General features: G+C 33.1%; 1 protein-coding gene across 3 annotated transcripts in view; it reads left to right on the forward strand.

The window, feature by feature from the left end:
• Positions 1-15,397, forward strand: part of LOC106466907 (spectrin beta chain-like) — a 92,444-nt gene that overhangs the window by 21,919 nt on the left and 55,128 nt on the right. For all 3 annotated transcript variants that reach the window (XM_013927217.2, XM_013927233.2, XM_013927242.2), the window contains exons 15-18: positions 2,270-2,386; positions 11,012-11,089; positions 11,239-11,403; positions 14,897-15,099. In XM_013927217.2, the coding sequence (XP_013782671.1) occupies positions 2,270-2,386; positions 11,012-11,089; positions 11,239-11,403; positions 14,897-15,099 (563 nt within the window). The remainder of the gene's footprint in view (positions 1-2,269; positions 2,387-11,011; positions 11,090-11,238; positions 11,404-14,896; positions 15,100-15,397) is intronic.

Raw genomic sequence — 15,397 nt, forward strand, 5'->3', positions numbered from 1 at the left:
CAATTGCTAAGAATAGAGACTATCTTTTTCCTTAGTTCTTTACTTCATACAGTTTAAAATCTCTTGGAAAACTGGTGGTCAGTAAGACAGACTTTGCAAATTTCTTAAATACCTTCATATTTAAAGTTTAATTCAAGTCTGTTGACTTTGAAAATACCTTTCTTATTTTGCTGTCGGCTTAAAGCTAGTCCTAATTTTTCCATTGTTGGTATTTTACTTCCTTTATGTTTAATGTTCAGTACTTCCCAAATAGTGTTTTAATATTGATATGCTTTTAGAACTGTATAAATATGAATCTGTAAAGATAATTTTAGCATTATTTCTTCCTCACTTTTATAAATATATCACAACTAGTCTAGATAAAGAATACTGAACCTGGAGTTGGGTAGGAAATTGGATATCTAAACAAATGCAAAATGTCGAAAAAGTGTCAGGTCTGTCTATATCTGGTAAATGTGAGAAGTATGACAAGATAGGAAAACCTGACAGTTATTTCAAAATCTAGGAAAATATTTTGTGACAGGTTTGTTTAGCCTTGGAAAAAGTACCAGATCTGACAATAAGTATCTGTATGAGCTATTACTACATTGTAATGAGAAATATGAATTATAGATCATCATATAAATTTTACTAAAAGTAAAACTTTCAAAATCCTGTATATTAGCAGTAAAACTTACTTGTACATCCAATCCCTTTTTCTTCACATTTAGTAGAATGTTTTGTAACTAAATAAGTTGAATTTGGTGGGTTTTAGGATAGGAAGAAATATAATCTAGATGAAGATAAGGGAATGAAATGCTGAAGTTAATAAATATATTGTTTCTAGATTTATTTGTAATTGAAACATGCTTAATACACTTGGAACCACTTAAATTTAACTAAATACTCGGCATGTTTCTTTTCTTGCTATTCTGTGTGATTTTGTGCTTGTTCACACACAATGGAATATTTTTTATCGGCCCATTTATGGGTAAGGCATGACCGAGTTGGTAGAGTGTTAGGCTGCATATTGAAACATTCTGAGTTTTATATGTAATTGCTTTACATATAAAAAATTAGATCTGGCTATATATATAAAATCTAAAATTTTTTGGCCTGAACACTCAGTACATGTCCACATAAGGTGCTTGTCAGGTTGAAAATCCAATTTTGTGTACATTTATAATTTAATTTTATATTTCTGTATCTGTAGAATAATTTTTTATAAATATTTATTTCATCAAAATATAAAAGAAGCATTTATATTTTTCTATTTTTTTACTCGATCAGTAGTTTTTGAGAAAAAGCATACTATATCAGAAAGTCTTATTCAGTGGCTAATCAACTGATATGATATCCTATTTCTTTAAGTTTAAATTCTAATATGAAATACTTCAGAGAAGTGTCAGGGTAATGCCGTGGACACAAAGCTGATGAACTTTGGGGTATGTATTGAAATGATTCCTTGTTGTTTTAAGTGATTTGTGGTGTTAGTGTTAATTACATAAGTAAACATCAAGTACTGAAGAATGGGGGGGGAAGGTCATTCATTAAGTTCTTAATAACTTTAGGAGGCTTGAAGCCATGGCTTTAAAGTACATTATATTATGTTTCTCAAACTTAAAGGCTTTAAGTTTATGATTGATAAAATAATAAAACAATTTAACATTATATTTAAACTGTATAATTGTTTTAGTATTTAATAAAAACTATGTTCAGTGATAGTCCAAAGTCTTAATGGACATCATTAAAAAAATTCTAGTGATCAATGATTTGTATCATGTAAGCTATAATTTTAAACCATAGGGTCCTACATGGGTACTAACAAAGAGTGTATTATGTCAGTTTAATTTGGGACTAGTCAGAATCAAGTTGCTTGTCACTGTGCCATTGTCTTTAGTATTGGTATTTAAATAAATAATAATTGTTATAGTAGTATAGTTATTAGTTTCTTATATTTGGTCATAGAAGGCTATATGTTAGAAAAAAAAAGCCAATAAACATTACCTGTGTGCAGTTTTCTAAAGTGTATAATAGAAACAGAATTATTATATTTCTGGAAATTGAATTATATTTATCATTCAGTTGATTATTTATTTTCCCTTGGAAAATGTACATTTATTTTTTACTGTGTATATGTGATTCATTTGTGTAACTGTCACAACAGTTTTTATCACTGAAGGTCTAGTTTACATGTGGCACTGAAGTATAACTTTCTATTTGCTCATTATATGTCGTATATAGAATTTTCTGATGCTTTTGGATAAATTATTTATCATTTCCTGAATAGTTTTTCGCAGATGCAGATGATATTGACACTTGGATGCTGGACACACTCCGAGTTGTGTCTAGTGAAGATGTGGGTAGAGATGAGGCTAATGTTCAGTCACTTCTGAAGAAACATAAGGTTTAGTTTTATTTATTCATGAAGTTTTATATAATCATTGTACCCATGTCTGTTATTTACTGATGTTAATGCCTTCAGATGATAGTGACATATATTTATTAGTCTTTTTAGTTGCATAGTATTGAGTAATTTATTTTGTGATAGTACAAGATGATTTAAAAAAAAAAACATCTACATAGGTATTACTTTTTAAAAACTAATATCCAAAACGATAATTCACATCTGTACACAGAAATACTATCTTCTTTGAGCATCTGCCTATACGAGACTTGTGTGCTACTATCCTTGAGGTAACTTTCACCTAAATTAACATGTTTAACATGAACTGGGCTGGTGCACTGATAAGGTCATCATAAGACAAAAGCCCTCCACCAGTAGGTGACACAACCTCCATGTGCAGTAACTCCACCCTTTTGCACTTGCAATCATGATAACTTCATTCTTCTCCTCGGGAATTCCTTGAACAGACTTGTTAAAATTACCTCATTTGAGAACAATTTGATGAGACTGGTATTTGTTTAATTTTCTTTGGCTTTTCAAAAGTTTGAGTATTTTATCATGAATTCTTAGTCCTGTGTGGGTGATGATATTATTCAGGCCTTATTTTTCTATGGTCTTTGGAGGCTCATTAACACTCTTGCTATGGGCTTGACCAAATTGGCTGAGTTCGTGACACCAAATTAACCTTTATAGTTTTCATACTATAACTTTTAATATGTTTTGTGTACCTTCACGAAATTTTGCATGCTTTCAGTAAGCATTAAGAGTCTTGTAGACAGAAAACCAGAATTTGTAATGAAATATTTCTACTAAAATTTTCTCTGTGAATGTATGGAGTCCAAGTGTTGACTGTTCTGAGTGCAAAGTGATTTTGATGTTAAGATCAAAAATGCTTTTCTTCATCTGAAAATTCAGAAATTTTATTTGCATTATCTCTAAAACCTCCTAAATAAATTTCAAACATTTTTTTTAGTAAAATTTTATATTTTATTTGTTATTTTCTCTACCCTAACTCTATACGAGGTTAGTCAATTTGACTGACCTTGTAACCCCTATAAAAAACACGATATACTTCAGATTGTAACATGAAACTATATTTGTTTATTGTAAATAGCTTTAAACTATTTTAAATTTTATTGTTTTATTACCCTTTGAACCGTGTCTAACTAATATTCCCACCGCACAAGTTGTAAATCACTTGGCAAACATATAGTTTACATTAACCCTATCGATTATGTAATGCACTGGCTACTCGTGAGTTGCTTGCGAGCATACCTCGTGAAAAGTTTTCATTATTATTATTTTTCTTTATTTTACCTAAGCTAACCTACAATGTTTCTAATTGTTGCATTTTAGTTACTTTTATAATAATAAATAAAGAATACACACAAACAACAAGAAATATAGTACTTACTTCGGTCTTCTTTTTTGTTTTTGCTGTTGACTGTGGATGAAACTTAATTCTACATGTTGATACCAATTTATTTTTGCATTAAATAATTTTTTTATTTAATTAAATAATGTAACAAGGAACAGAGAATAAGAACACATGAAAAGCAGACAGTGTCTTCTAACTATCACAGTTTTTCTGGCTTTCTAACTATGTGACAAGCACCATTAAAATTCAGCTAAGCTTGTCAGTGTGTTTCCCTTGGGAATAAAGTTTGAATTAGAAGTGAAATAAACAATTCTCTGTACAGAAAACATACATTTCTCTGTAATATAACACTTACTTGGCTTTCTGTTGGTTATATAGTGTTAAATCTAAAAGAGAATTATTGTCAATTTGTGAAAGAGAGGTTGTGACATGTGGATGCAGAAAGAGGAATCTGATTTTCTGGTTGGCTTTGTAACCAAATAAGATTGAAAGCTGTACAAGTTATGTTTTGCCTGAGTAATAACAATATAATGAGTAATTTATGTTGAATTTTGAATTTCTTAGGGGTGGTTAATAAAATAGAGAAGAGGAAATACCTAGAGAGCAAATGCCACAATTCTCATACTAAAGTAAATTGAGGATTTTTTTTTTTAATGATGCCTCACAAAATTAAGAACTTAAAACTTGTATAATACTAAAATTTAGATTATTAGCTATGTTTTGATGACAAGTTTATTTGTATAATGTTGGATATACAAGAATGTTTAGTGTAAGTGTTATTATTTCGTTTATTTGGTGATTTGATATTTAATTTACTTTTCATAACAAGAGAGTTAAAAGTTATTATTGTAAAGGCAATTGTTATGACAAGTTTGGTTACATAACTCTACTAGTCGTACATTGTGTTTGCAATTACATTGTTGTCTAAGCTTTACTAAAATTGGTGTCCCACCAAACATGCTCACACTTTCAGCCATGGGGGCAGTATAATGTTTTGGTCAATCCCACTATTCATTGGTAAAAGAGTAAGCCAAAAGTTGGCAGTGGGTGGTGATGACTAGCTGCCTTCCCTCTAGTTTTACACTGAAAAATTAAGGATGGCTAGTGCAGATAGCCCTCGTGTAGCTTTGCACAAAATTCAAAACAAACAAACTAATATTGGTGGCATCACGGTACTCGTATTTTTCTCTTTACCATAACTGAGTATTGTTGAATCATCAGTCATGTAGTTTGTACAAAATTCTAAACCTCAGTATATATAGTATATATAGGTGGTTCGTGAGTGCAAGTTCAGAAACTAGAGAAAAACTGAAGTAAAGTACAATTATGAAAAAGTAAAAAAATTAGTTAGTGAAAGAAAACGTGAAGTTAGCTGGTGTGTGAGTGATTAGCCTTAATGAACGATATTTTAAAGTTAGTTTTACAGTTTAATAGAGATAAGGAGAATAATTTGTCTTGTCAAAGAGTGTCTAACGCAATTGAACCTGTCTGTGTAGACTATAACAAAAAGGAGACAATTATTTGAAGTTCAGGATACATCTGTGGTAACCTATGGAGTAGCATAAATGAATTATTTACTGATACTGTTGTGATAAGAGTAGAGAAAAATAGTTTGTCTTGTCAATTGGATTCTAAAGTAATTGAATCAGCCTAAATGGACTTTTGACAAGAAAAGAGAATTATTTAGAGTTTTAGATAAAACTGTGATATTGTATAGTGTAAAGAATTTTTCGTACATACATTTGACTTGTTTTGAAAATATTATTTTAAAACAAGTAAAGTGTTATTGTCCGTTCATTGTCGAATTTATTACCAACAAGTCATAAACACCTACTTGAGAAAGAATCCTTAGCCCACATATACATAAAACCTTGACATATACCATGATAATAAAGCATTTTAATTAAATTTTGAATGTAACTTCGTAAAACGTTGTGACATTCACAGAAAAGGAGGCTTGTATGAAAAGAGTTAACTATCAAAGACATTGCAGCCATTGTTTGACTTGTTGTGGATTACCACATGCCTACTGGTCCTCTTACTCCTGTTCTGTTGGCTGAAGCTCTTTCTCCTCTGTGTGAATGATTTAATGGACTAAGAATTTAACCTGATTTGCTTTTGGTAGTGCCTTACCATTCGAGGAGTGAGTTAAACCTTTTAGTCTCCTTCTGGATTTCATTCTCAGGTATGTTTTTTCTTATATTTCGCCTGTGTCCTTATTTTTTTTACCCCAGACCTGCATTCATGACTTTTTTGTCCTGAATTATAGACATTCTTTCTTTATCTATTTCCTGCCTTAATATCTCTTTGGCCTGCTTGGGTATCAGGGTCCTAGTCTTCTATTTTGCTCTCTAGTTTTCCTTTTTTCATATTTTCGTCTTTTTCTCTCCTCCTGTATTCCTTCTTCTACCTCCATGTTTTGTCTGAGGCACTTCATTGTGCTTCAAAAGGGTTTTATATAGAAGTTCATTCTCATCTCTTTGTGAGCTTAGCATCTTCCACTTCTTCTGCTCTGTCCCTCTTTACTTTGTTCCCCTGATGTTGTACAACTTCATTCCTCTTTATCTTCCCAGCTTTTTCTTCTTTCTTGACCTTGTCCTTTACTCCTGTTCTTCAACTGGATCAGAATACCCATAAACTTACCATTCTAGGTTTCAGGTCTTCCTTTTACCAGATTTTTAATTCATCACTTTTCTTGTCTGTGACTATCATGTCTTATCTGACCCTGTGTGTAGGATGCTGTTTATTAATTTTATGCGAACAGTCATTTTTTATTTTCCCACCTTCGTCTCTCTTCTCAGTTTTCTTTGCTCCATTTCCCCTTTTCTTCCCTCCAATACCATCTATAGTCTTTTTCACCCAGTATGCAGTTGGCCATGGTTGATGTGTCGGACACCTTCCTATACATACATCTTAACCCATCCTCTGTATGTTTTCTAAGTTCCTTCTATCAGGTTCACATATTCCAATTCCTTGTTACATAGTGTTGGCCCCTTTTGGATTCTTTGTGTCATGAAAGACTTTGCTTGCCATATTCATGGCTTTGGTCTGGCATTCTTTTTCTTGGTCAATTAACTTCTCTTGGCCTATTTTTGCATGGTATCTTCTTCTCACATCTCCTCTCTTTTGCAGAAGGCTACTTGTTGGACTGGCTTGTCATGAGAACTAAGTTATTTTCTTTTCTCATGCCCACTCAAAATGTGGTACTTTTAGACATTTTTTTTTCATCTCTTGTCTCAGCTGAGTTCAGTCTCCTCTTCTCTGCCTTTTAGTTATGGCATATCTGGTCACCAGGACCTGTGCTTCTCATTCTCATCTTTTGAAAAAAAGATCTTTTGCTTCCCTGTAATCCCTTATTCCTTTGAGGCATGCACACATACACATCTCCTCCAGTGGGACCTTGTGGATCCATGAGATTCTTTCCTCATTTGTGAACCTCTCCTCAAGGAATTGTCATGGTGATTGGACTGTGCCCATATGACTTCTGGCATTACCTTGCCAACTCCTAACTGAATCTGTCTCTTCATTGATGCTTCCCTCTCTGATTGACATGCATCTCTGGATGATGACATGACTTCTGGCATTTGGGCACAGGAAAGCATTCCCTTCACATAAACATGCATAGAATTCTTGCTGCTGGTTGGGCATGTTCATATTCCTGCCCCCTACTGGTGGATCACTTGGTCATGATCCAGTCAGTCAATTCCATGGTTGTTTCTTACACCATCCTTCCTGTAGTTGCCCATTCCAGGACCCTTTGCTTTTGAGCATTGGACTTACTTTTCTCGGCCTATTCACATTGGGTTTGTCTTATTGTCTCAGACTTGCTGGGAGCTAAGCACTTGGTGGCAGACTGCCTTTCTTGGCCAGTCCACATTCTACCAATGGAGTTGTCTCTACACCCCCAGGTCTTTCACTGAGATTGCTCTTAGGTAAGTTCATGCCTCATAAATGCCTTTGTCACCTTTCTCAACTCCAGGCTTCTTCTCTTCTGATCTTCATTCCTGGCATGGCCAGGTGGTTAGGGCACTTGACTCACAACCTGAGGGTCACGGGTTCGAATCCCCATCCTATCAAACATGCTCATCCTTTCAGCTATGGGGGCATTATATTGTGATGATCAATCCCACTAATCGTTGTTAAAAGAGTAGCCCAAGAGTTGGTGGTGGGTGGTGATGACTAGCTGCCTTTCTTCTAGTCTTACACTGTTAAATTAGGGACAGCTATCATAAATAGCACTTGTGTAGTTTTTCATGAAAATCAAAACAAACCAAATCAAACTGTTTCTCATCCTTCTGACCTGAATGTTAATGATTTCAGCCAGGCTTGGTCTCACCTCTTTTTATATGCCTATCCTCCTTTTTGTCTTCTCTTTAGGGTCTTTGGTTTGATACGCAACACTCCTTGTTGGGTCCAATTGTAGACATCTCTTTTGCCATCTCAGCCTTGGATTTCTCTGCTTTTTTGCTTAGCATTCAAACTTCCCTTCCTCTACCCAATATCCTTTCTCTATTACTTCAACCTCATACATCCCCTTTTCATCAATAGTTATCCCTACCATCTTCATGTATGGGATTTGTCCAGTCCATTGCCCAGTGAGCTGGGTTCTTCAATGTTGTAGCATTCTTCTTGTCACATTTCTACTATATCTGCCTATCAACCAAAGTGGCAGGTCTTTTGTTATTGGTCTGCTGCTACTTCTTTCCTCCTGGCTGTCCTAGAAACTACTTTTCTGCTTGTTTTACCTGGCTATTAGTCTATTGTTTGTTAGTTTCCACCATTGCAGCCTTGCCCATTTCATTTTGCCTTTCCTGGAGCCATAGGGCATTTCTTCCCTTGTCCTGACCACCCTGTTTCACTCCTTTGTTCTTCTCTGACCCTCTCATGTGACTCCCATGCTTGACTGGGACCTTTCTATGGCTTGCATGCTCTTACATATGCCCTGTTTGAGCATTGGCTTCTTGATGTTTGTACCATCTTACAGATGTCTATGCTCTTGCTTCTTGCATGCTCTTCCACTGCATTTATATATTTCTTTCATTGGACTGATCTTTCCTTCCTAAAACTTGTATTGCTCAGGAAGGTCACTGTATATTCTCTCCTATCTCTTTTCCTTCTGTCTCACTTGTATGATCATTTGGACCTGCATCAGCTCCTGTGTCCTATTTGTGCTGTTTGATGTTGCTTATCACAGACTTATTCCTTTTGGGCTCCTTCTCATTCTCCAGTTTAGTATATTCATCTCTGGATGTGGATGCTTGCAGACTATTTAACATTTCTTCGCATTTGATTTGTCATTTGACTCATTCTCCTGCTTTCCATTGTTGCTGACCTTTGGTTGAGATTCTCTAAGTGGGTACGTGGACGACTACCTATACATTCATCTCTCATTATGTACACCATCTGGCTGTTTTGCCTCATGTTGGATTTTGACTTTCACATGTTATCATTCTCAACCCACCATCTTTGAGAAAAGTAAGTACACATTCTTTTTCAGCTCCCCTTTACATTTATTAGGATCCTGCCAGGTGGCTGATGTTGCCTCCCAGGGTATGCTTATTTACTAAAATTCACATCAAGCCACAATAACAGAAAGCACTCAAACCATCAGCCCTGCCTCTACCAGTTCCCACTGTGGGATGTGATGTTCTGCAAGACCACTTGAGGTATCATCATGGTATACATACTTGCTCAGTTGCCCGATTCAGACAAATACCTATTCCATAGACTATCATAAAAGAAGCAAGCACCAGTTAGGCTTAGCATGATATGTTGATATAATGACATACAACAGAACTGTTGTGCCTGTCTCCTGCAGCCAAAGCCTGTTTAGTAGAGTTGAGGTATGTACACATAGTACAGTCTGGCTGCACCTCAATCACACTACACATATTGGCTTCCCGACTATTTGTAAGTGCTAGGGTGGATATTTTCTCATTCCATCTGTTCCTGTGACACTAGGGGCTTATTTGCTTTTCCCTCTTACATTCCAGGTAAAGAGTATACCCTGATCGAGACAAGATGTGGTCTCCCACAGGTGTGCCCCTACAGAACCCCTGCCACTGAGTGTCAAACTCCATGGGCTTCCCTTTGGGTACTTTCTTTAAGGAGCTTATCTGGGTTTTAAAACTTTTGCACAGGCTCCTCCATCATTTCAGTGTGGGATTTTAGCATTTTTGTGAGAGGTGGGTTACTGTCTCGGAAGTTAACATGTTTTTAATCTGAAAGTATATTTCTGATAGATACTCACCACTTAACACATTCTTACACATCCACTCCACTCCTGGTGCACATTTTTTTTTTTTGCCTCATCAAAGAAGGAAGTTATCACAAGTGCAAGTGCATAAGAGGAGCTACTGTGCATGGAGGTTGTGTTGCCTGCCCTCTTATTGGGGGAGAGCTTTTGTCGCATCATGACATCATCATGCACCAGCACAGTTCAAGACAAATGGGATGCAAGTCTCAAAAGCAGATGCATAAAGAAGATAGCATTTCTGTGTGAAAAAGTAAATATCTGTTGGAAATACATTTTCAGATTAGGAAAATGCTAGCTCTCCTAGAAGGAATTAAATGTCACCAGACACTCTGAGAATCATAAGTTTTATTCAGGAATGTTTAGACATTGTATATGGTGTTCCAAAAACTGTCATTGAAAGTGTTCAGTATGTTTTCTGTCATTCTTAATCAGCATATCAAATCTGTCCCTAAGTAAAGCTACTGCAAGCATTACATATTAATTGATTATTATATCCTGTGTGTTGATATGCATTTTTTCAAATCACCAATGTAATATTGTTGAAATAGAGTAAAAAAAGAAGAGAAATGAAACTGATGCAAGGTTGAAAAAAAAAAAGATTTAAGTACGTAGTATGACGTGATTTTTACGATTCTCGGGGTGCTTCTGGTGAAATGTTGTTCTCCTAGGCTAAGTAGTTTTTAAGATATAATAATTTTAAACATCAGATTTTCTTCTTAATCACCTGTACGTTTGATTAAGACAGAATAACCGAGTAATCATTCCAATAGTATTGTACTCCGTGTTTAAAACTGAAATTACTGAAGAGTTTTGACAACTTTTTTTTATAAACACAAAAGTTTGCCTTTGTATTTAAATGTATAATTATTGAATTGCAAAAAATAATATCAATGATGCATATATACTTTATAATCCCATATTTGTTTATTTAGATTGCTTTTTTCATTCGATGTTTGGGTTAGTTAAATACTTATTTTTTTTTTTTCATCAGGAGGTTACAGATGACCTGAAGAACTTTGCCACATCTGTTGACTCTTTACATCAACAAGCTCTGAACTTGGGTGAACAGGTTGGTTATTATTTAATTTTACTTTTGTAGCTGTTGACTTATCATTCTGATATTTTATTATTGTTCTTTCGAAAGAGTTAACAGCAGCCATAAAGTTTTTTGTGGACTATTGGTGGTAATACTTTGTGCAACTCTATTTTTTACTAAAGGATCAAAAGTCCCCAGAGGTCATGGAACGTCTTGCTAGTATTGATCATAGATACAAGGACCTTCTAGAATGTACAAAACTTCGAAAACAATGTCTTCTGGATGCTTTATCTCTTTACAAACTTTTCAATGAAGCAGATGGAGTAGAACAATGGATAGATGAAAAGGTATTGTGTGACACATTTAAATAGAGCTGATAACTTTGATTTATGTGATAACTCATGAGAATAAAACTGCATAAGAGAGGATGTTGTTGTGTAAAAAGTTCCAAAAACCTTTTTTAAGGTATTGATAATGTACGATATACATCTTTGACAATATAATTTTTCAAAAGCAGCACACAGGTAACAAAATGTCAATTGTTTATCAGTTTATCTTACTTGATTATAGGATTTTTAAAATTTTGTCCAGTAATCTTATTATTGAACCAGTAATTAAAGTATTAAAGTTTGACACATTTTCATTCACCTGTTAATAACTTTACAATTATTATTGAATTATGGGTGGGATTTGGGACCAAAATTTGGGGAGGCAAAAAACGTCTGAATTAATTATTATGAATGTTGTGTGTATGCTATATCTTACAGGAAAAGAAAAGTGACAGGCATCTCTCTCCTTTTATCCCCTGTCATCTTGCTTATGCTATAATATTCATTTCAGAGTAAACTTCAAGTGTTTTCTCCAATTTATATTCTTATATTTTTTTTAAATGCTTTCTCTGGCTCAGTTCAGTCTCAGTTGCTGCATATTTATTATATTGTATTTCTATTAATCCGAGTTGACATAATAACAAATAGTTCCCACAGATCTAGGAAACTGGGAAAAGTCAGTGAATGGTATATTTTGTTTTCAGCCTGGAAAACATTAGGGTATTTAATTTCCCAGACAAAATCTGGGAAAATTCAGCAAATTTCCTGTGATTAATGATGCTTTTAGGACACAAATGTCAAACAAATAAAATATCATTAGTGCCAAAAAACCACACAAGGTTAATTCTGGCACATCAGTATGCTTATTTAATGAATGGATATTGGTTTGTTTATGTCATTTTTTTTGTTTAATGTTAATTGTCATGGAATATAAAGGCAGCCTTATTAGGTAATGTAAACAATAGCTAAGTTTCTGCCTAAATGGAGTGTAAGGTTTCTGGACAAGGCTTTGAGCTGTTTTTCTAAAACTAAGCCATGCAGAGTAGTTTTACTACAGATTAAAACTAAATGCCTTTAACAAATTAGTGATAAGCTGTTTCCAATAAGCAAGTTAATTTCATCCTACAAATTTCAATGAATTAATAGAAGGAAGAGGCAATACTCGTGGTATATTATGTTGTTAATATATTTATGTGTAAAGATTTGAAAAATGTCAAAATAAAAATGGTTTGATTATTTTTGTAAGCTTGGCAGTTAAAAGATGAAACAAATCTACACAGTTTGGGTGAATTTTTCTTTTTCTTTTATATCTGTACTTATATTTATTCAATTAGTTAGCAAAAATACAATAATTATGCAAAACAATAATTTACCAGTAATTTTGTTTTAATTTGTTATAGAACAAAACATACAGCGCTAAGTATTGTTTTAGTAAATATAATTAATTAAAAATTCTAATTTTGTGTCTACAAAAGACTTAAAGTTTACTGAAAGCTTGCCAAATTTTGTGAAGATACATTAAGTACTTTCAGAATCATAGTATGTATGCCACCATGGTTACAAGGTTGTGTGAAATACACAAGTCTATTTGGATAAGGTTAATTATCAAAAATACAATAATTATGTAAAACAATGATTTATCAGTAGTTTTGTTTTAATTTGTTATAAAACAAAATATACAACACGAAGCATTGCCTTTAGCACATGATGTCATGATGGGTAGTACAATTGGTATAAAGCAAAATAAGGTTGGCAACAAATAATTTCAATGCTTTGGAGATACTAACAAGTTTTTGAAAAATTAATTAAAACATACTGAAATATAGAATGTTTCATTGACAGTAACTAATAATATGGCATATGTAAGCATTTCCAAGAATATGGTGTTATTTGTTATCCATAGATCTTTGTAGAAAAAGTTGAACATACATCAGTGAATAACTGAATACATCCTGTTTACCTAATAATTCATAATTCATTGGATATCCGAGCAATATATTAAGAAAATATACTGTTTGTCAAGCAACAAACAAGATGTTTGAGACATAAAAGAATAAAGACTGGATGTTAAAGATGAACATGTGCAAGTTGACAAATTTGAATGAATACTTTCAGTTTTGTTTTGACACCATGGGATTTGAGACTATATTATGCCCATGAGATTGAAATATATATTTCAATTGTGTAGTGCTATAATGTGCGAGTATGGGCAATGGTTTAGTGTTTCTCATTGTCTAAGTTCAAGTCCTATACTAGAATAAAAATAATGTAAGTACTTTTAGTAAAAGTTTTGCTTAGAAGCAATTTTTTTATTTAATGTAATAAGGAACATTATGTCAGAACAAAATGAAAACTTGACACTTAGTTAGTTGAGTGATTTAATGCTTATTATGCAGTATCACTGTCAGTGATGAACTTGTTTCTGTACAGCAACATTCATGACTGTGCTAGTTACAATAGTATCTACGAGGACAGTTGGTGCATAGTAATAATACAACTATAAATCTTGTAGATGTTTTATCAGCAGATCTGATTCAGTGTATAAGCTGTCCTATCCTGTTTCTACAGTTAGAATTTACAACATAATTATTTGTAAATATAAGTAATCTGGAAATCTTGTAAACAAACACAACTTGTGTAAACCTGAAAATATTTTCAGTAATGTGATCTATCCATAAACATGGTCATGTTGATTCAGAGATTTGACTACTTTTAATAAAGATGAACTTGATACACACATTTTCAAAGCATGTGTGAAAATAATACAATATGCTCTGGATGATTTCATTAAAATGTGTAATTGTTTTATAGGTATTGAAAATATGAGTTTGTTGCAGTGTATAGTTAACAAACAAAAGTTTTGTACATTTCTGTGTATGTTTGGACATAAGAAAAAATATAATTTGACATATTTGAAGCTTACTGATTAAAGAATATTCCATTTTACTATAGGGGACATTCACATGTTCCTTCTGTGTATTAAAAGTTGAAATTTAATAATCACAATTATTAAAAAGTGTACTGTTGTTTATGCTGTAATAACGTTTTTGTGATTAAAATTAAAAAATGTGATTGGTATACATTATCACAAACAAATGGACAAACTACTTTTGTTGTGTATATTCTGATAAAGTATCAGTAATTTGAAAATGACATGACTGATCATAACGAAACTTTGCAGGATGGAATTTAAGCAAATTGACTTCTACCTTTGTCTTTATTAAAAATATACAAGAGTAATTTTTTGCAGTTTTACACTGTATTATAGGTAATGATACATTATAAGTATAGATCAAATGGTCAAGGAAAGGTGTGGGAAATGTCAAGGAATTTCATTTTGCCCAAGGTGTGTGAACCATGATAATAGAACAGAAAGTATTAATAAAATGTCATGAATGTTTTAACAGATAGTACATTAGGTAGAAATTTTCTATCTTAAATTTAATTCATTAGATTATTATATTTTACGCTGATTAGTGCATTAATAGAAGTATATCATCATTTTGTAAAGGAGAAGATGCTAAGCACAATGGTAATGAGTCAAGATATGGAAGAAATTGAAATCATAAAACATCGATTTGAAGGTTTTGAACAAGAGATGAATACTAATGCATCACGGGTTGCAGTGGTAAATCAACTGGCTCGACAGTTAATCCATGTTGAACACCCTAATTCTGATGAGATACTGTCCCGCCAAAATCACCTGAATCAAAGGTAAATATTTGATACAAATTAGTATGAGTTAAAAAAAAATCTTTAAATACCGGAAGTCATTATTTAGAGGTACTAGGTAAACTAATTATATATTCATATATATATATATATACACACACACACACATACATAAAATATATATGTATAATCAGATGATACATCTTGTACTGAACAAAACCAAATGCTCCTACGACCAGGGTCAAACAAAAACAAATTTGTTAAATATAAAACCTTCAAGCAATTAGAATACAAATTGTATCACTTACAAAAAAATGATTAGTAAACCTATGCCTGGCCA

This window comes from Limulus polyphemus, unplaced genomic scaffold (genome assembly GCF_000517525.1).
Source record: "Limulus polyphemus unplaced genomic scaffold, Limulus_polyphemus-2.1.2 Scaffold76, whole genome shotgun sequence".
In the NCBI taxonomy this organism is placed as follows: Eukaryota; Metazoa; Arthropoda; class Merostomata; order Xiphosura; family Limulidae; genus Limulus; species Limulus polyphemus.